Source organism: Somniosus microcephalus, chromosome 4 (assembly GCF_052327205.1).
Source record: "Somniosus microcephalus isolate GS21.2 chromosome 4, FLI_Smic_1.0, whole genome shotgun sequence".
Classification (NCBI taxonomy): Eukaryota; Metazoa; Chordata; class Chondrichthyes; order Squaliformes; family Somniosidae; genus Somniosus; species Somniosus microcephalus.
The window spans coordinates 74316799-74338249 of NC_140990.1; the positions used below are offsets into that span (position 1 = coordinate 74316799).

The window sequence follows — 21451 nt, forward strand, 5'->3', positions numbered from 1 at the left end:
GACCCTGACCCTCCACTGCACACTCGCCTCCTTCATCCCTCAGTGACCTAGCCCTACCCTGACTCTCCACTGCACACTCGCCTCCTTCATCCCTCAGTGACCTAGCCCGAACCTCTCTCTCCACTGCACACTCGCCTCCTTCATCCCTCAGTGACCTAGCCCTGCCCTGACTCTCCACTGCACACTCGCCTCCTTCATCCCTCAGTGACCTACCCCGACCCTGACTCTCCACTGCATACTCAACTCCTTCATCCCTCAGCCACCTCACCCGACCCTGAATCTCCACTGCACCCTCGCCTCCTTCATCCCCCACTGACATAGCCCGACCCTGAGTCTCCACTGCGCACTCGCCTCCTTCATCCCCCAGTGAACTAGCCCGACCCTGACTCTCCACTGCACACTCGCCTCCTTCATCCCTCAGTGATCTAGCCCGTCCCTGACTCTCCACTGCACACTCGCCTCCATCATCCCTCAGCTGCCTAGCCCGACCCTGAATCTCCACCGCACACTCGCCTCCTTCATCCCTCAGTGACCTAGCCCTACCCTGACTCTCCACTGCACACTCACCTCCTTCATCCCTCACTGACCTAGCTCGACATTGACTCTCCACTGCACACTCGCCTCCTCCATCCCTCAGTGACCTAGCCCGACCCTGACTCTCCACTGCACACTCGCCTCCTTCATCCCTCACTGACCTAGCCCGACATTGACTCTCCACTGCACACTCGCCTCCTTCATCCCTCAGTGACCTAGCCTGGCCCCGACTCTCCACTGCACACTCGCCTCCTTCATCCCTCACTGACCTAGCCCGACATTGACTCTCCACTGCACACTCACCTCCTTCATCCCTCAGTGACCTAGCCCGACCCTGACTCTCCTCTGCACACTCGCCTCCTTCATCCCTCAGTGACCTAGCCCGACACTGACTCTCCACTGCACACTCGCCTCCTTCATCCCACAGTGACCTAGCCCTACCCTGACTCTCCTCTGCACACTCGCCTCCTTCATCCCTCAGTGACCTAGCCCTACCCTGACTCTCCACCGCACACTCGCCTCCTTCATCCCACAGTGACCTAGCCCGACCCTGACGCTCCACTGCACACTTGCCTACTTCATCCCTCAGTGACCTAGCCCGACCCTGACTCTCCACTGCACACTCGCCTCCTTCATCCCTCAGTGACCTAGCCCGAACCTCTCTCTCCACTGCACACTCGCCTCCTTCATCCCTCAGTGACCTAGCCCTGCCCTGACTCTCCACTGCACACTCGCCTCCTTCATCCCTCAGTGACCTACCCCGACCCTGACTCTCCACTGCATACTCAACTCCTTCATCCCTCAGCCACCTCACCCGACCCTGAATCTCCACTGCACCCTCGCCTCCTTCATCCCCCACTGACATAGCCCGACCCTGAGTCTCCACTGCGCACTCGCCTCCTTCATCCCCCAGTGAACTAGCCCGACCCTGACTCTCCACTGCACACTCGCCTCCTTCATCCCTCAGTGATCTAGCCCGTCCCTGACTCTCCACTGCACACTCGCCTCCATCATCCCTCAGCTGCCTAGCCCGACCCTGAATCTCCACCGCACACTCGCCTCCTTCATCCCTCAGTGACCTAGCCCTACCCTGACTCTCCACTGCACACTCACCTCCTTCATCCCTCACTGACCTAGCTCGACATTGACTCTCCACTGCACACTCGCCTCCTCCATCCCTCAGTGACCTAGCCCGACCCTGACTCTCCACTGCACACTCGCCTCCTTCATCCCTCACTGACCTAGCCCGACATTGACTCTCCACTGCACACTCGCCTCCTTCATCCCTCAGTGACCTAGCCTGGCCCCGACTCTCCACTGCACACTCGCCTCCTTCATCCCTCACTGACCTAGCCCGACATTGACTCTCCACTGCACACTCACCTCCTTCATCCCTCAGTGACCTAGCCCGACCCTGACTCTCCTCTGCACACTCGCCTCCTTCATCCCTCAGTGACCTAGCCCGACACTGACTCTCCACTGCACACTCGCCTCCTTCATCCCACAGTGACCTAGCCCTACCCTGACTCTCCTCTGCACACTCGCCTCCTTCATCCCTCAGTGACCTAGCCCTACCCTGACTCTCCACCGCACACTCGCCTCCTTCATCCCACAGTGACCTAGCCCGACCCTGACGCTCCACTGCACACTTGCCTACTTCATCCCTCAGTGACCTAGCCCGACCCTGACTCTCCACTGCACACTCGCCTCCTTCATCCCTCAGTGACCTAGCCCTACCCTGACTCTCCACTGCACACTCGCCTCCCTCATCCCTCAGTGACCTAGCCCGTCCCTGACTCTCCACTGCACACTCGCCTCCTTCATCCCTCAGTGACCTAGCCCGACCCTGACTCTCCACTGCACACTGGCCTCCTTCATCCCTCAGTGACCTAGCCCGACCCTGACTCTCCACTACACACTCGCCTCCTTCATCCCTCAGTGACCTAGCCCGACCCTGACACTCCACATTCGCCTCCTTCATCCCTCAGTGACCTAGCCCGACCCTGACTCTCCACTGCACACTCGCCTCCTTCATCCCTCAGTGACCTTGCCCTAGCCTGACTCTCCACCGCACACTCGCCTCCTTCATCCCTCAGTGACTTAGCCTGACCCTGACCCTCCACTGCACACTCGCCTCCTTCATCCCTCAGTGACCTAGCCCTACCCTGACTCTCCATTGCACACTCGCCTGCTTCATCCCTGTGACCTAGCCCGACCCTGACTCTCCACTGCACACTCGCCTCCTTCATCCCTCAGTGACCGAGCCCTACCCTGACTCTCCACTGCACACTCGCCTCCTTCATCCCTCAGTGACCTAGCCCTGCCCTGACTCTCCACTGCACACTCGCCTCCTTCATCCCTCAGTGACCGAGCCCTACCCTGACTCTCCACTGCACACTCGCCCCCTTCATCCCTCAGTGACCTAGCCTACCCTGACTCTCCACTACACACTCACCTCCTTCATCCCTCAGTGACCTAGCCCTTCCCTGACACTCCACTACACACTCGCCTCCTTCATCCCTCAGTGACCTAGCCCGACCCTGACTCTCCAGTGCACACTCGCCTCCTTCATCCCTCAGTGACCTAGCCCGACCCTGACTCTCCACTGCACACTCGCCTCCTTCATCCCTCAGTGACTGAGCCCGACCCTGACTCTCCACTGCACACGCGCCTCCTTCAGCCCTCAGTGACCTAGCCCGACCCTGACTCTCCACTGCACACTCGCCTCCTTCATCCCTCAGTGGCGTAGCCTGACGCTGACTCTCCACTGCACACTCGCCTCCTTCATCCCTCATTGACCTAGCCCGACCCTGAGTCTCCATTGCACACTCTCCTCCTTCATCCCTGTGACTTAGCCCGACCCTGACTCTCCACTGCACTCATGCCTCATCCCTCAGTGACCTACCCCGACCCTGACTCTCCACTGCACACTCAACTCCTTCATCCCTCAGCCATCTCGCCCGACCCTGAATCTCCACTGCACCCTTGCCTCCTTCATCCCCCACTGACGTAGCCCGACCCTGAGTCTCCACTGCACACTCGCCTCCTTCATCCCCCAGTGACCTAGCCCGACCCTGGCTCTCCACTGCACACTCGCCTCCTTCATCCCTCAGTGATCTAGACCGACCCTGACTCCCCACTGCGCACTCGCCTCCTCCATCCCTCAGTGATCTAGCCCGTCCCTGACTCTCCACTGCACACTCGCCTCCATCATCCCTCAGCCGCCTAGCCCGACCCTGAATCTCCACCGCACACTCGCCTCCTTCATCCCTCAGTGACCTAGCCCTACCCTGACTCTCCACTGCACACTCACCTTCTTCATCCCTCACTGACCTAGCCCGACCCTGACACTCCACTACACACTCGCCTTCTTCATCCATCATTGACCTAGCCCGACCCTGACTCTCCATTGCGGACTCGACTCCTTCATCTCTCAGTGACCGAGCCCTACCCTGACTCTCCACTGCACACTCGCCTCTTTCATCCCTCACTGACCTAGCTCGACATTGACTCTCCACTGCACACTCGCCTCCTCCATCCCTCAGTGACCTAGCCCGACCCTGACTCGCCACTGCACACTCGCCTCCTTCATCCCTCAGTTACCTAGCCCGGCCCCGACTCTCCACTGCACACTCGCCTCCTTCATCCCTCACTGACCTAGCCCTACCCTGACTCTCCACCGCACACTCGCCTCCTTCATCCCTCAGTGACCTAGCCCTACCCTGACTCTCCACTGCACACTCGCCTCCTCCATACCTCAGTGACCTAGCCCTACCCTGACTCTCCACTGCACACTCGCCTCCTTCATCCCTCAGTGACCTAGCCCTACCCTGACTCTCCACTGCACACTCGCCTCCTTCATCCCTCAGTGACCTAGCCCGACCCTGACGCTCCACTGCACACTTGCCTACTTCATCCCTCAGTGACCTAGCCCGACCCTGACTCTCCACTGCACACTCGCCTCCTTCGTCCCTCAGTGACCTAGCCCGTCCCTGACTCTCCACTGCACACTCGCCTCCTTCATCCCTCAGTGACCTAGCCTGACCCTGACTCTCCACTGCACACTCCCCTCCTTCATCACTCAGTGACCTTGCCCTACCCTGATCCTCCATTGCACACTCGCCTCCTTCACCCCTCAGTGACCTGGCCCTATCCTGACTCTGCACTGCACACTCGCCTCCTTCATCCCTCAGTGACCTAGCCCGACCCTGACTCTCCACCGCACACTCGCCTCCTTCATCCCACAGTGACCGAGACCTACCCTGATCCTCCACTGCACACTCGCCTCCTTCATCCCTCGGTGACCTAGCCCGACCCTGACTCTCCACTGCACACTCGCCTCCTTCATCCCTCAGTGACCTAGCCCTACCCTGACACTGCACACTCGCCTCCTTTATCCCTCAGCCACCTCGACCTACCCTTACTTTAACTACTATAGGTGAATAGAGACGAGCCATTGTCTTTGTGTCAGGCCGTGGCTCAGTTGGTAGCACCCTTGCCTCTGAGTCAGAAGGTTGTGAGTTCAAGTTCCCACTCCAGAGATTTGAGCACAAAAACTAGGCTGACGCTCCAGTGCAGTACTGAGCCGCTGCACTGTCGCAGGTACTGTCTTTTGGATGTAGTTTTGAACCGAGGTCACGTCCGCTCTTTCGGGTGGACGTAAAAGATCCCAGGGCACTATTTCGAAGAAGAACAAGGGAGTTCTCCCTGGTGTCCTGGCCAATATTTATCCCTCAATTAACATCACAGGAACAGATTATCTGATCATTATCACATTGCTGTTTGTTTGTTTCCTTCATTACAACAATGGCTATACTTCAAAAAGTCTTTCATTGGCTGTAAAGCGCTTTGGGACGTCCGGTGGTCATGAAAGGCGCTGTAGAAACGCAAGTCTTTCTTTGTCTAAATATCACAAACAGATGCACAATAAGGGAAATCAATCGCTGTACCTTTAAGTAACAGCGACATGGAACGCGGGAAATGAATGAGCTTTAAACACCTGATCCACTTGGCACTGAAGTGTCAGGAACTCAGAACCGGATCTCCAGGGAAAGACAATATTGAACATGGCGGATGCTCCTACCCAGAGTGCCCCGCGCGGTTGAATACGGCCTATCTCCATCAGCAGGGGCACAGCGCGCAGGCGCGGGAAGGGCTGGTCCCCGGAGACCGCCTTCCTGCGCGGAGCATGCGCGGTGCGGCTCCAGGACACTGAGCGGGGGCGAGCGCGGCCTCAGCAACACCGAGTGCGCGTCTCAGGCCCGGCGGACGTGCGGCCAGGGCCCCGGCACCAGGAAACCCAGGGTGCAGCGCCTTCCCCAGACAGGAGAAAGCACAACTGGATCGACACAGCAGAGCCGCCAATCCAGAGCCGGCTTGTATCAGGGCGGGCGCTGGATGCGGAAGTCGCTCCCTGGCCGCCTGTGCAGGTCTTTTTGTTGCTTCAGTTTGAGCTGGAGTGGAGATGGAGGAGAAGCTGCAGGGTTTAACCCCCAGTACATCTGAGCCCAGGAGGACCCAACAATTTCCAATGTGAGACTGTCAAGGGAGGTGGATTCTGGGGGAGATTAGGTTGCTAAACAGACACTGTCCCTACAATGTAAAAGAGTATTGTTTTAGGTACAAGTATTTCTGTAGAGGCTTTTCATCCAGTTTACATACAGATGTGTTTCATTATTGGGATGTGAAAGTCACTAGCAAGGCCAGCATTTATTGCCCATCCCTAGTTGCTCTGGAGAAGGTGGTGGTGAGCCACCTTCTTGAACCACTGCAGTCCGTGTGTTGAAGGTGCTCCCACAGTGCTGATAGGGAGGGAGTTCCAGGATTGTGACCCAGTGACAATGAAGGAATGACGATATATGTCCAAGTCAGGATGGTGTGTGACTTGCAGATGATGGTGTTCCCATGCACCTGCTGCTCTTTTCCTTCTAGGCGGTAGAAGTCGTGGGACAGGTAGGGTGGCAGGTTCCCTTCCATAAGAACACAAGAATTAGGAGCAGGAGTGGGCCATACGGCCCCTCGAGCCTGCTCCGCCACTCGATAAGGTCATGGCTGATCTTCAACCTCAACTTGACTTTCCCGCCCGATCCCCATATCCCTGAGGGACATCAGTGAACCAGTTGGGATTTTAATGACAATCCAGCAACTTTCATTGTTACTTTTTTTCTAGTACCAGCCCCACAAATTCCCAGATTCATTGAGCTCAGTTTCACAACCTGTCTTTGTGTTTTTGTGGATTCTCTCTCACACTCCCTTTTTCTTGTTTTATATTCATTTTACAGGGTATTAGAAGGGCAGGATTTGTAGACAGGAAATTTAACTCAAACATCACATCAAGATCTGACAGAGTCATTCAAGTCATCGGGACCTGAATATCATCAAACATAACATGGAAGCAAAAAGCACCGTTCACAGCGGGGAGAAACCGTACGCATGTTCTGTGTGTGGACGAGGATTCAGTCGATCCTCTGGCCTGGCGAAACACAAGCGCAGTCACACCGGGGAGAAACCCTGGAAATGTGGGGACTGTGGGAAAGGATTCAGTTACCCATCTGAGCTGGAAATTCATCGACGCAGTCACACCGGGGAGAGTCCGTTCACCTGCTCCGTATGTGGGAAGGGATTCACTCAGTCATGTGACCTGCTGACACACCAGCGAGTTCACACTGGGGAGAGACCGTTCACCTGCTCCGTGTGTGGAAAGGGATTCACTCAGTCATTCACCTTGCTGAGACACCAACTTGTTCACACAAATGTGAGACCTTTTAAATGTTCTGACTGTGAGAAGAGCTTTAAAAGCAAAAAGGATCTGCTGACACACCAGCGAGTTCGCACTGGGGAGAGGCCATTCACCTGCTCCGTGTGTGGGAAGGGATTCACTTCTTCATCTCACCTGCTGACACACCAACTTGTTCACATCAATGTGAGACCTTTTAAATGTTTTGACTGTGAGAAGAGCTTTAAAAGCAAAACGGATCTGCTGAGACACCACCAAGTTCACACTGGGGAGAGGCCGTTCACCTGCTCCAAGTGTGGGAAGGGATTCACTTGTTCATCCACCCTGCTGAGACACCAGCTTGTTCACACTGATGAGAGACCTTTTAAATGTTCTAACTGTGAGAAGAGCTTTAAAAGCAAGAGGGATCTGTTGGCACACCAACGCACTCACACTGGGGATTGGCCGTTTACCTGTTCCGTGTGTGGGAACGGGTTCAACAGTACTTCCCACCTTCTGACACACCAGCGTATTCACTCTGGGGAGAGGCCGTTCATCTGTTCCGAGTGTGGGAAGGGATTCACTCACTCATCCAACCTGCTGAGACACCAGCGAGTTCACAAGTGATTCTGCTGTTATTGCTGCTGTTAATCACATCCAGGACTGAACCATGTTCATTCTGACAGTTGAAGTTTGTTTCTGCTGTTGAACCCCACCACTGACCCTGCTGAAGGTTGTAGGCTCAGGGAGTGGGGCCTCCAGGAGTGGACGGTAAGAAAGCTGGGTTTCGGTATCCTGACAAATATATGGCGAGGAACCAGAGGAATCCTTACTAAGGAAATGACTGGGGTTTCACCAGCCAGCGTAGGTCTAGGGGTGAATGATCCCTGACTCCCTTAACTGTCTTACATTAAACCCAGTTCAGATCAAGATGAATTCAGTTTACAGAAGAATAGAGAGAAATATCACTCATAGTTGAGGGAAACAAAAGCAGCCATTAGAGAAGCTCAGAGATCTTTGGAAAAGAAGATGGTGCTCAACTGTGGTAAAAATGGCAAAATCTTTTCCAGCTCCGTCAGGAGGCAGAATCCCGTTAAAGATGGTTTCGGGCAGGGGTGGGCAGTGATTTGGGCTGGAGGGCCACTTAACAAGTTGTGGTGAGCTGTTGAGGGCCGCACAACAATGTTGCCCCTAAGGTGCGCGGCTGCACGGTGGCGCAGCAATGGCGAGGACCCGCGCAGGCCGCTCACCAGCTCCTGCCGCTGGGAGAGAAACCGCGCAGCGCATTTAAATGGACCACGCATGTTGGTGAGAGCAAAGTGTTCAATTGGTGAATCGGAAACAGTCCGACTCTTAGTGTTGAGCATCGCACCACTTCTACCCTCCCAATAATTTATCAACATAAATTCAAATAGTCCTCAGATACTATCTTAAATACACAGAATGTGGTGTAAGATAGTAAAATCTGCCACTACTAAATGAATGAAATGAGTGATCGATTGTTTGATGGATTATATGTTGGACTGAACGTCCACGTAGCTGGTTGGCTGAGCGGCTCGAGTCTTTTGAAGCACAAGTAGCTCTTTGTGGACACTGTTTCTGCTTCAAAAAACTGAAGAACGTCAGAAGTCATTAACGGAGACAGGCACAGCATGCCAGCTCAACAAATGGCACCAAAGAATGGTGGGATGTGGGTTTATGCCCATTCTCCCTCATAATGCAAATCCTTAATCTCCACTGGACTGTCAGGAAGAAAGAGGGGGGTCAACAGAAAGTGAGCGTGTCCCCACAAGGAAGTCCATTTGGAGGGTGAGACCCCACGGGTCACAGTAGAACGGCAGGGTCAGAGCAAGCTGCCCACCTGTTCCCTCAGCTGAGAATGCTTTGGTTGTGTGCAGGGACCTAAAGAGAAAAAAACACACAACAAAAAGTAAAAGGCAAAAGAAAACTTCAAAGGATTTGCGTAAAGTAAGAAAATACTATATTTGTAAAATAACTGCAGGTAGTTCTTTGGCTGAACTCTTACTTAGTCAAACAATCATATTCCAATAAGTGATATTGCAGCTTGCTGTTGATGATAATTAGAGATGTACTTTGTAGATAAATAGTGTACGAGGTTAAAAAGCAGAAAGCTTCCCATTTGGGGATTTGTGTTGCTGCGGAACTGCTCAGGCTGTTTCCATCGTTATTTTATTGTCCTTTTGGCCATTTTTAGTAGTTGTCCTTCTAGTTCAGATATGCTGGGGGTAATTTGAACCTCCCCCACCTGACGGGATTGAATTTCCTGCCCGTTTTACACCTTCCCCGATTTTGCTCGCCAATGATTTCAGTCGAAAGTGAAATCGGGCGGGGTATAAAACAAGTGGCCGATCTGATTGCATTCGTTTCCCGCCGGGTGCGTGAGGTTAAAATCACCCCCTGCTGTTTCCAAACACAACCCAAGCAAATTCCTCCTGACAATAGTTTGGTTCTGATCCTTAATAATGTTCCAGCTACTCTTATCACCACAATTGCTTTAATTCTGGCATTTGGCCTGTGATCTGACAGCAAAGCAGTGATCTCTTCACATGCAGTGAGCAAATGGGAACAAACTGGAGGTTCATTGTGTAGGAAGAAACCCAGACACGCGACGACCTTTTCTCTCATTTGAAGATGTGCATTGCTGAAGAGGATAAGACAGCTTGTAATGTGGAGGACAATCTAGTGTCAGGCAGTGTGCTTGGAGATGTCCAAATATTTATCACCATCCAGTCTGGTCCTCCGCATTGAAAACTCTTGGAACATCTCGGATTTGTGAAACATTGAGGTTGATTTTATTGGAAATATCAAATTTAGCTCTGATTTGCAAACCTTTATTATCGCAATGCTCTTGCCATTGAGATGCATCAGTCAGCTGAATAAGGTAGATTTGCTATTTTCAATAAATACAGGGTTCAGTTTCATATTTCCAAATATGATTGGCTTCCCATGTCCATTAAACACCACAAATCAGATCATTCAGTCAGGCTCATTTTCAAAGAAAGGCTCAATTGTGTTGTGTCTGTGTGTTGATAGAGAAACTGAAGACAGGAGTGGGTTTCATAGGTGTTTACTAAACAAAGTCTGGAGGGGAACTAACTGATACAACACAATATACAGGCTTATATAGCCCGAGTGGCCATTACCGGCATTACAGTACACATGGGGCTCTTAAAGGCACATACACTACAATTCTTCCCCTTTTAGCCAACCAGTACATAATATTTTAAGTAATTATTAATTACATGTTACAAGAAAAATAATCTACACATTGCTGCAGTTAATTAATTATAAGTCAGTCTCTCTGGAGGCTTCCTGACTCGGTCCGGATAACGCCTCGGTGGTGTAGTAGTTTCTGGTGGTGTAGTAGGTTCTTTTGGCAAGGCTGATTCGGCTTGAATGCCAGTGTCGGGTTCATCGGGTTCCAGTATCACCGGATCGGAGGTAGATATGGGTATCTCTACTTCATCGTTAGATGTATAGAGTTGTGGTGTAGGTTGTCCCTTTTCGGATGACTCTATGATTTGGTCAGCATGGCGCCTTATTATGCTTTCTCCGATGTCCACGGTATACATCAGCGGTCCTAGTCGTGTGCAGATAGTTCCAGGCTGCCATTTCTCGGTACGGTAGTCCCGGGCCAAAACTTGTTGACCTATCTGGAAGGTTCTAGTTGGCCTTTCATTCATGCCTTGAAATTGCCGGTTCTCCACGTCCCTTCTGATGTTGGGCTTGATCAAATCCAGCCGGCATCTTAGGTTTTGAAGAACATCATGGCGGGAGTTTGGTTTGTAACCATATGTGTTGCATTCCTGTATGCGAACAAGAAGTTATCCACCTTGTGCTGAAGTTTTATGCCTTCATTACCCATGGCCTTTATGGCCTTCTTGAAGGTCTGGACAAACCTTTCAGCCAATCCATTGGTGGCGGGATGGTATGGGGCGGACGTGTAGTGCTTAACCCCATTGTTTTTTAAGAACTTCCTGAATTCTTCGGACACAAATTGCGGTCCATTATCAGAACAGATCTGTTCCGGCAGCCCATTCCTGGCAAATATGGTCCTTAATACTGTGATGGTTTTTTCCGTGGTGGTGGAGAACATCTTTATTACCTCTGGCCACTTGGAGTGTGCATCAACCGCGATTAAGAACATTGAGTCCATAAATGGACCAGCAAAGTCGATGTGTACCCTTTGCCAGGGAGATGAGGGCCACTCCCATGGATGTAGAGGGGATTGGGGTGGAGCGTTTTGGACCTTCTGGCATCCTAGGCAGCTCTTGGTCATTTCTTCGATCTCTCCATCGATACCTGGCCACCATACAAACGCCCTGGCTGGGTTCTTCATTTTCATTCCACCCAGATGCCCCTCATGAAGCTCCTTTAGAACTTTATCCTGGAGTTTGGGTGGAATCACCACTCTGGATCCACACATCAAGGTTCCTCGGCACACTGACAGCTGTTCTCTTCTTTGCGAGAATGCTGGCAACAGTGGTTCGCCATGTGCTGGCCATCCCTTCACCGTTAAATCGTAGACTCGTGAGAGAGTCGGGTCATTTCGCGTTTCCCTTTCAATGGCAGAATTTGTTACTGGTAGACATTCGACTATGGTAGAGTGGAACATCTCCACTGGGTCTACGGTAGGTGCTTCTTCTACCGTTGGCAACGATAGGCGTGATAACCCGTCAGCATTCCCATGCTGTTTTGACCCTTTGTATTCAATGTTGTATTGGTGTGCCGCTAGAAAAAGGGACCACCTCTGTAGCCTTTGCGCTGTCATAATGGGAACACCCTTTTTAGGGTTGAATATGGAGATGAGGGGTTGATGGTCAGTCAACAAGGTAAATTTTTGTCCGTGTAGGTAATGGTTGAATTTCTTCACTCCCCATACCAGGCTGAGTGCTTCCCAGTCGATTTGGGCATAGTTACTCTCAGCTGAGTTCAATGAGCGTGACGCAAAAGCTATCGGCTGTTCCGAGCCATCAGGGAATTTATGCGATAATACTGCTCCTACGTCGTAAGGGGATGCATCACACGCCAGTCTGATTGGCAGTGATGGGTTGTAATGAGCCAAAACTTCCTTGGACGTGATTAAGTCTTTGCATTTATGGAAGGCACGTTTACAGTCTTCGCTCCATTTCCAAATTACTCCTGTTTGTAGCAGTTCATTAAGAGGGTGTAGAAGAGTTGATAAGTTCGGTAAAAATTTATGATAGTAATTTATTAATCCCAGGAACGACCTTAATTGTGAAACATTTTCAGGTGCTGGGGCTTTTATGACCGCTTCAATTTTTTCAGGTGACTTATGCAACCCTTCCTTATTAATTATGTGGCCACAATATGATATTTGATTTTGGAAAAATTCGCACTTGGGGCGATTTGCTCGTAGGCCCCGTTCTCTCAGCCTAGTGAGCACCTGCTCCAAATTGGCAAGGTGCTCGTTGTCGTTTTCTCCTGTTACAAGGATGTCGTCTAGGTAGCATTGAGTCCCCGGAATCCCTTGGAGGACTTGTTCCATAGCTCTTTGCCAGATAGCTGGAGCGGATGTTACTCCGAAAACCAGTCGATTGTACTGATACAGACCTTTGTGTGTATTTATCGTGAGATATTTTTTAGAGGCCTCTTCAACCTCCATCTGTAGATATGCCTGTACCAGGTCAATTTTGGTGAAACGTTTCCCTCCAGATAGTGAGGTGAAAATATCTTCTATCCTCGGAAGAGGATACTGTACCGTGTGAAGGATCGGGTTTACAGTCACCTTGAAGTCTCCACAGATGCAAATTTTTCTCTGTTCTTCAGATTTATCATTATTCAATGCTTTCTTCATGACTGGAACGATGGGTGTTGCCCACTCGCTCCAATCTATTTTGGATAATACGCCTGCCTTTTCCAAATTCTCCAGCTCTGCCTCGACTGGTGGACGAATTGCGTATGGCACCGGTCTTGCCTTAAAAAACTTGGGAGTTGCTGCATCTTCCATTTTTATTGAGGCGGTGATGCCTTTCAAGGTTCCTAGTTTCTCTTGAAACACTTCTTTGGCGTTGGCCAAGATGTCTTTTAATCGTTCAGGTATGACGTCATCATCGTTTTTTTTCTTACTGGTCACCATCAGTGCCTGAATGGAGTGCCAGTCTAAACGTATTTTCCTGATCCATTCACGTCCCAACAGCGGTGGACCACCATCTTGTGGAATGTATAAATACAACTTTTGTATTTCCTTGCCGTTGTATACAACAGGCACCCTTATTTTTCCTTTGGGGTATACTTTCTGCCCCGTATATGTTTTCAAGATAATGGATGTGTCTTTTAAAGGTATATGTGGAAATAGCCGCTCGTAATCCCGTCGATTTATGATGGTCAGAGCTGATCCTGTATCTAGCTCCATTTTAACTGGGGACCCTGCTATCGTTAGGGTAACCCAAATGGTCTGGTAATCATCTTTGGCAATTACATTATGTAATTTGAGACAGCTTAGTCTCTTGTTTTCGGAGTCGCTATCGCTCTTCTGGTCTTCGGAGCTACTGTCCGTCGTCATTTGTACCTTTCTGTACTTTTCTTTATTGATTTTTTTTTCCTGTTTGTGGATTTGTTTTGTCCAGATCGGCATACCCGTGCAATGTGTCCAATCTTTCCGCATTGCCTGCATGATTTGTCCTTGAACCAGCAGTCACTCTGGTCATGGGTGGATCTGCCGCAGCGATAACATCTCTCGAAACCCTGTGTCATTTCACGGGTGCCGAAGTCCTGTTTCTTTTGTTGTATCTCTGCAGCTCCTCTTGCGGCTGCTTCGTATGATACAGCCATACTGAAAGCCTTGTCCAGTGTTAAATCTTTTTCAGAAAGCAGCCTTTTCTGTGTTCCTTCACTTAAGAGACCGCAGATGAATTTGTCTCGAAGATAATCTGCTAGTCCTGCCCCGAATTGGCAGTGTTTTGATAGCTTTCTTAATTCGGTGAGGTAATCAGCGTTACTTTCATTCTTGTGTTGATTTCTCTTGAAGAATTTGAATCGTTCCGCTATTAGCAGCGGTGTTGGGTTTAAGTGCTCCTGTAGGGTATCAACAATTTATTTAAAATTCTTGTCCTTTGGTTTGGCTGGAGTGATTAAATTTCGTAACAGCCCGTATGTCTTTGCGTCCATTAGATTTAGCAGCACTGAAGCTTTTTTTTTCATCTTCTATTCCATTTGCGGTGCAATATACCTCCACACTTTCCACATATGTGGTCCAATCCTCTATCTCGTTATCAAAAGCATCAATATTGCCAGACTTAGGCATCCTAGAAATAAAATGGCGCTTCCCGCGCTTTTCTTTCTTTTCTGCGGAAAAGATATGGCACTTCCCGCGCTTCCCCGCCGCTGCTGCCGATGACAACGCTGTTTCCCGCGGTTTCCGTTCTTTTTATTTATTTATTTACAGTTGGAGACTCGTTCCCGCCGGACTCTCTCTCTAGGTCTGAACGCCGACCTGCTTGCAGCGCCGGCCGTCTCCTGAGTGCTCCCTCCCCGTCTGTTACTGCTTGCCTCCGCTTTCGCTGCCAGCCACTGGAGCCCTAGCCCGACGCCCAGGAAGGATTATTGCAGTACCTGCCACCAGCTTGGCTAGCTGGTGAAACAACAGCTTTTTCTTGATTTTTCTTCAACTTTGGACGCCAGAGGAATCGATGTCCTTGAGGTGCTGCCGAATTGCAGGTAAGTCCATTTCCAATTTGTCGCCACTGTTGTGTCTGTGTGTTGATAGAGACACTGAAGACAGGAGTTGGTTTCATAGGTGTTTACTAAACAAAGTCTGGAGGGGAACTAACTGATACAACACAATATACAGGCTTATATAGCCCGAGTGGCCATTACCGGCATTACAGTACACATGGGGCTCTTAAAGGCACATACACTACAAATTGCAACTGGCACATGGGCAAGAATGGAATGTCGATCCTTTTCTTGCAGCTGATCGGGTATCTTGGATGTGTTTGACGTTGCTGAGATTGCTGAGCTTAGACTTCTTGGGGCTGATTTTCATTCTGGGTGGACATCGGGCGAGCGGTGCAATGGTGCTGCCTGTCCAATGTCCTCGACGAGAAGATCCAGCCATTTTGATGGCCGGGCCTCATCTGTGCAATATCCAGCTCCAACCGCTAAACCAGGGCTGACAGGGAGCTTGCAGATCGGAGGGCGGGGGGTGGGTGAAACTGGAAATCTGCCGGCTCCTCCATGGAACAGAGCCAGACATTGATGCAGCAAACGGCAGATTCCATTTGCCCGCCTCTGTGGTTGTGACTCCCCTGCTGCCTCGGAGACAATGACCCACCTCCTGACGTTACGTGGGCTGGGTTGCGTCCTACAAACCTGCTTGAGTTTTTTGAAGAAAATTTAACCCTTTTAGCACCGATATCATTCTGGTGAATCTGCGCCGCGACCCCTCACCAAGGCCAATATCTCCTTCCTGAGGTGCGGTGCCCAGATCTGAACGCAATACTCCAGATGGGTTCTAACCAGGGCTCTGTACAGCTCCCAGCTGCTGAGACACCAGCGAGTTCACACTGGGGAGAGGCCGTTCACCTGCTCCGTGTGTGGGAAGGGATTCACTCGGTCATCCAACCTGCTGAGACACCAGCGAGTTCACACTGGGGAGAGGGCGTTCACCTGCTCCGTGTGTGGGAAGGGATTCACTCAGTCATTCACCCTGCTGAGACACCAGCAAGTTCACCAGTGACTGCAGGGGTTGGATTCTGCTGTTATTTCTGCTGTTAATCACATCCAGGACTGAACCATGTTCATTCTGACAGTTGGGGTTTGTTTCTACTGATGATAATAACCATATAACTGGGCTGGAGTTTAATATTCTGGATATAAATCTGCTTTGTTTCAAACACACTTTGTATTGAGTCCTTGATGTCTCTAAGATAAGAGGAGACTAATTGATGTCCTGTTACCGACTGTTCCATTTTGGGGCCTTTCCTCCTTTGTTAAAGAAAGACTTGTATTCATACAGCACCTTTCACCACTTCAGGACATCCCGAAGCGCTTTACAGCCAATGAAGTACTTTTGAAGAGCAGTCACTGTTGTAATGTAGGAAATGCAGCAGCCAAATTGTGCACAGCAAGGTCCCACAGACAGCACTGTGATGATGACCAGATGATCTGTTTTAGTGATGTTGGTTCAGGGAGAAATGTTGGCCAGGACTCCAGGGAGAACTCCCCTGCTCTTCGAAATAACATCATGGGATCTTTTACGTCGACTTGAGAGGGCAGATGGGGCCTCGCTTGAACGTCTCGTCCGAAGACGGCACCTCTGTCAGTGCCGCACTCCCTCAGTACTGCATTGGAGTGTCGGCCCAGATTGTGAACTCAAGTCTCTGGAGGTGGACTTGATCCCACAACCTACTGACTCAGAGACAAGAGAGAGAGAGAGAGTGCTCCCACTGAGACACAGAGAGAGAGAGAGAGAGAGAGTGCTCCCACTGAGCCACGACTAACACCCGATCATTACTCTAGATTATTTCAGTTCTCATACCTTCGGTTACTCTCCTGGACAAGTCCCAGCTCCCCATAGCATCCAGAGTGCCTCTCCTAGCCTTGGTATCCAGGGGAGGTATTGGTAACTGTGATAAATCCATGTAGTGAAACAAGGAACTCGAAGAGGCGAGATATTAGAATTAGTCCGTGTACTTTATTAAACAACTGCGTAACAAACATACAGGCCTGCATCCTTCCATTCCACCCTTGCTGGCCTTCCCTCCTTAACTAGTAGCAGTGCTAGCTACAGCACCACCTGGTGGATAACATTAATCATAACATCCCAGATTACTATATTCCTCCTCCCTTAAGATTTCAGTATGAATTTCTTAACAAACAACCATTCCTAAGGGTCACATAAGAAGTCTCCATTCACTATGTTCAATACTTGACGAATCTAACAGGTCAGTACAAATCTCTCTGGTGGCTTGCGAGACCTTTGTGAATGTCTAACAGTAAAGTCCCTGCTTGTTTGTGGTGAAGCCACCAGCTGCTCCTGAGCAGTGCTCAGAGTATCTGACTGCATCGATGGTTTCCTCTTGATGAATGGGTTCCTGTGGAATTGTCTCTGTCCATGGTGGTGGCACCACAGATGCACTTGGATAACTGGGGGCAAACCTGTCCTCAGCCATTGCATCTGGAACCTCAATTTCAATTTCCCCTTGTCTGGTAAGTATCTGATCTACATGTCTGCGTACTACCCTACCATCTCCCAACATGACCTTTTATGATACTGGACCTGTCATTGAGTCTATGAAGCCAGGAATCCACTTTGGTCCATAACTGAAATTCCTGGTAAGGACCGCATCTCCTTCTCCAAAACTTCGGCTCTTTGTTCTTTTGTCATGGTTCTCTTTTTGTTTGTTTTGTCTGTTTTCCATTTTCCTTTTTAGGTCTGGGTGGACAAGGTCAAGAGTGGAGCGTAGTCTATGACCTAATAACATCTCAGCAGGAGAGAGTCCTGTGGTGGATTGAGGTGTTATTCTGTAGCTGAACAAAACCCGTGACACTTTGGCTGCTAAACTCCCTTCTGCACTTTTTTTTTATCATCTCTTTAAATGTTTGTACGGCTCTCTCCGCAAGTCCATTTGAGGACGGATGATATGGAGCCGAGGTCACCTGCACTATGCCATTGTTCCTCATGAACTCTTTTGTCTCTGTACTCACAAAACAAGTGGCATTGTCACTTACCACGATCTCCGGTAGCCCTTGATTACTGCAGCTCTGACGCAGGCAGTCTATAGTAGTAGTGGAGGAAGCAGGATAAACATCCATCCATTTGGAATGTGCATCAATGATTATGAGGAACATCTTCCCCATGAATGGACCCGCATAATCTAAGTGCAATCTTCTCCATGGTTTATCCGGCCACTCCCAGGGGTGGAGAGGAGCCACTGCTGGTGCCTTCCTGTGTACCTGACAAGTGCTGCATGTCTTGACTAGATTTTCTATCTCCTCATCTAGCTTTGGCCACCACAAGTAACTCCTAGCCAAGGCTTTCATACGCAAGACCCCAGGATGACACTGATGTAGTTGCTCTAGGATAGACTGTCATGCTGGCTGTGGAATAATCACTCGTGCTCCCCACAACACGCAACCATCCTGAACACTCAGCTCTGTTTTCCTGACACTGTAGGGTGTGAAGTCAGTCCCTTCCGGATGTTGTGGCCATCCCCTCACCACATATTCTCGAACTCTAGACAGTACTGGATCTTTACCTGTCCATGTTCTTACTTGCTCTGCAGTCACAAGTGCCATGTCAGTGTCCTCCAACATCAAAACTCTGTCCTCTGGAGCTGTAAGGATAGGTGTGCCTGGCAGTGGAAGATGGCTCAAGGCATCTGCGTTCCCATGGTACTTGCCCGCCTTGTAGATGATGACATACTCATATGCCCTCAACGTCACTGCCCACCTCTGGATCCGGGGTGACATCATCTGTGGAACTGCTTTCATTTCATTGAAAAGAGAGAGGAAAGATTTATGATCAGTGCATATGGTGAACTTCCTGCCATATATGTACTTGTGGAACCTCTGTAACCCAAACACTACTGCTAACCCCTCTTTGTCTAACTGGGAATAGTTTTTTTCCGCTGGTGTTACAGTTCGGGACATAAACCCTATTGGTCTTTCAGTTCCATCTTTCTTGCAGTGTGAAAGAACTGCCCCCACCCCATAAGGTGAAGCGTCACAAGAGAGAATTATGTCTTTCTCTTCATTGTAGTGAACCAGCATATCTGACGACAGCATCAGTTTCTTGGACTGTTCAAATGAAACCCCCTGCTCCTCTCCCCGCTGCCACTGTGTCGCCTTGTGCAGTAGTTTGTGAAGAGGTGCTAACACTATTGACAAGTTTGGTAAAAACCTGTTATAATAGTTCAGCAGTCCCAGGTAAGCTTTTAACTCTGCCATATTGGTAGGAGCAGGGGCGTCCTGCAGTGCTTGTACCTTCTCCTTGATTGGCTGGAGCCCGGTGGCGTCCACTCTGTGTCCCAGGAACACTGCCTCATTCCCCAGGAAAGTGCACTTACTCCTCTTGAGCTGTAACCCTGCCCTCTCCAATCTCTGTAGTACCTCTCTCAGAGTGCTCAGATGCTCCTGGTCGGTTCTTCCCGTCACCAGAATGTCATCCAGATAGATGGAAACATGTGGAATCCCTTGCAGTACACCTTTGATTGTCCTCTGGAAGATAGCTGGACTAGATGAGACACCAAACGGTAAGCGGTTATATGTAAACAAGCCCTTGTGTGTATTTATGGTAACATACTTCTTTGATTCGTCATCCAGTGTAATCTGCAAGTATGCATGACTCATATCTCTGGATTGCTACCAGTGCCACGAGCTAATAAGTTTAGAGAGAGTAAGATAGATAAGCTAAATACGTGGCTTGAGCAGTGGTGCAAGGGAGAGGGATTTAAATTCCTGAGGCATTGGAACCAGTTCTTGGGGAGGAGTGACCTGTACCAAGGGGACGGTCTACACCTGAACTGTGAGGGAGCCGATGTCCTCGGGGTAATATTTTCTAGGGCGGTTCGGGAGGATTTAAACTAATTTGGCAGGGGGATGGGAACCTAGGTAGTGGAAAAGAGGGAAGTCATATGAAGTCAGAAATAGATGGTAGAAAGGTGAGAAGCAACAAGCAAAGGAGAGAAACACAAAGGGCCAAACTAATTCATAATGAGAGTGTGAAAAAAGCAAGCCTGAAGGCTTTGTATCTTAATGCTAGAAGCATTAGGAACAAGGTGGATGAATTAGTTGTGGAAATAGAGGTAAACAAGTATGATTTGATTGGGATTACAGAAACGTGGCTGCAGGGTGGGCAAGGCTGGGAACTTAACATCCAGGGATATACAATATTTAGGAAGGATCGGCAAAAAGGTAGGGGAGGTGGGGTAGCATTGCTGGTAAAGGAGGGGATTAATGCAATGGAAAGGAAGGATATTAACTCGGATGAAACGGAATCTGTATGGGTAGAAATGAGAAATAGCAAGGGGAGGAAAACGTTAGTGGGTGTGATATATAGGCCTCCAAATAGTAATATGGAGGTGAGGGAAGGCATAAAAAGGGAAATTAGAGAAGCGTGCGATAAGAGCACAGCTGTCATCATGGGTGACTTTAATTTACATATTGATTGGACTACCCAAATTAGTAAAAATTCTGAGGAGGAGGAATTCCTGGAATGTTTTCGGGACGGTTATCTGGACCAATATGTCGAGGAGCCGACTCGAGATCAGGCCATTTTAGACTGGGTATTGTGCAATGAGAAGGGACTTATCAGCAATCTTCTTGTACGAGGCCCCTTGGGTCAGAGCGATCATAATATGATCGAGCTCTCAGTCGAGATGGAGAGTGAGGAAATTGAATCAGAGACTAAGGTCCAGAACTTAAATAAAGGGAATTACGAGGGTATGAGATGGGAATTGGGTAAGATTGATTGGGTGGTGTTTCTGGGGGGATTGACAGTGGATAGACAATGGCAAGCATTCAAAGATAGAATGGAAGAATTCCAGAACATGTTTATACCGGTTTGGCATAAAAATAAACCTAAAAAGGTGACTCAACCGTGGATAACGAGGGAAATTAGGGACAGCATAAAATCAAAAAAAAGGGCATATCAACTGGCAAAAAAAAGCACCAGACCGGAAGATTGGGGGCAGTACAGGATACAGCAAAAGAGGACAAAGGGATTAATCAGGAAGGGGAAAATAGAATACGAAAGTAAACTTGCAGCAAACATAAAGACAGACTGCAAAAGCTTTTATCGGTATATCAGGAGGAAAAGACTGGTAAAATCCCAAGTCGGTCCCTTGCAGTCCGATTCGGGAGAATATATAATGGAGAATAAGGAAATGGCAGACCAATTAAACTCATACTTTGGTTCTGTATTCACAAAGGAGGACACAAATAACCTCCCAGGAATATCGGCAAACATAGGGACTAATGAGAGGGAGGAGCTGACAGAAATTAGTATCTCTAGGGATATGGTGTTGGGTAAGTTGAGGGGACTGAAGGCCGACAAATCCCCGGGGCCTGATAAACTACATCCTAGGGTACTTAAGGAGGTGGCCCTGGAGATAGCAGATGCTCTAAGGATCATCTTCCGGAACTCCATTGACTCGGGAACAGTACCCGTGGATTGGACGGTAGCTAATGTTACCCCAATATTTAAAAAGGGGGGTA

At 49.7% G+C, this 21451-nt stretch overlaps 1 protein-coding gene across 1 annotated transcript in view; it reads left to right on the forward strand.

Annotated features, from left to right (window-relative positions):
- The first annotated feature begins 6821 nt into the window (after positions 1-6821).
- LOC147119236 (uncharacterized) overlaps positions 6822-21451 on the forward strand; it is a 192878-nt gene continuing 178248 nt past the window's right edge. Inside the window, exon 1 of the mRNA XM_085984906.1 lies at positions 6822-7800. Within this exon, the coding sequence (XP_085841032.1) occupies positions 6923-7800 (878 nt within the window). The 5' untranslated portion in view covers positions 6822-6922. The remainder of the gene's footprint in view (positions 7801-21451) is intronic.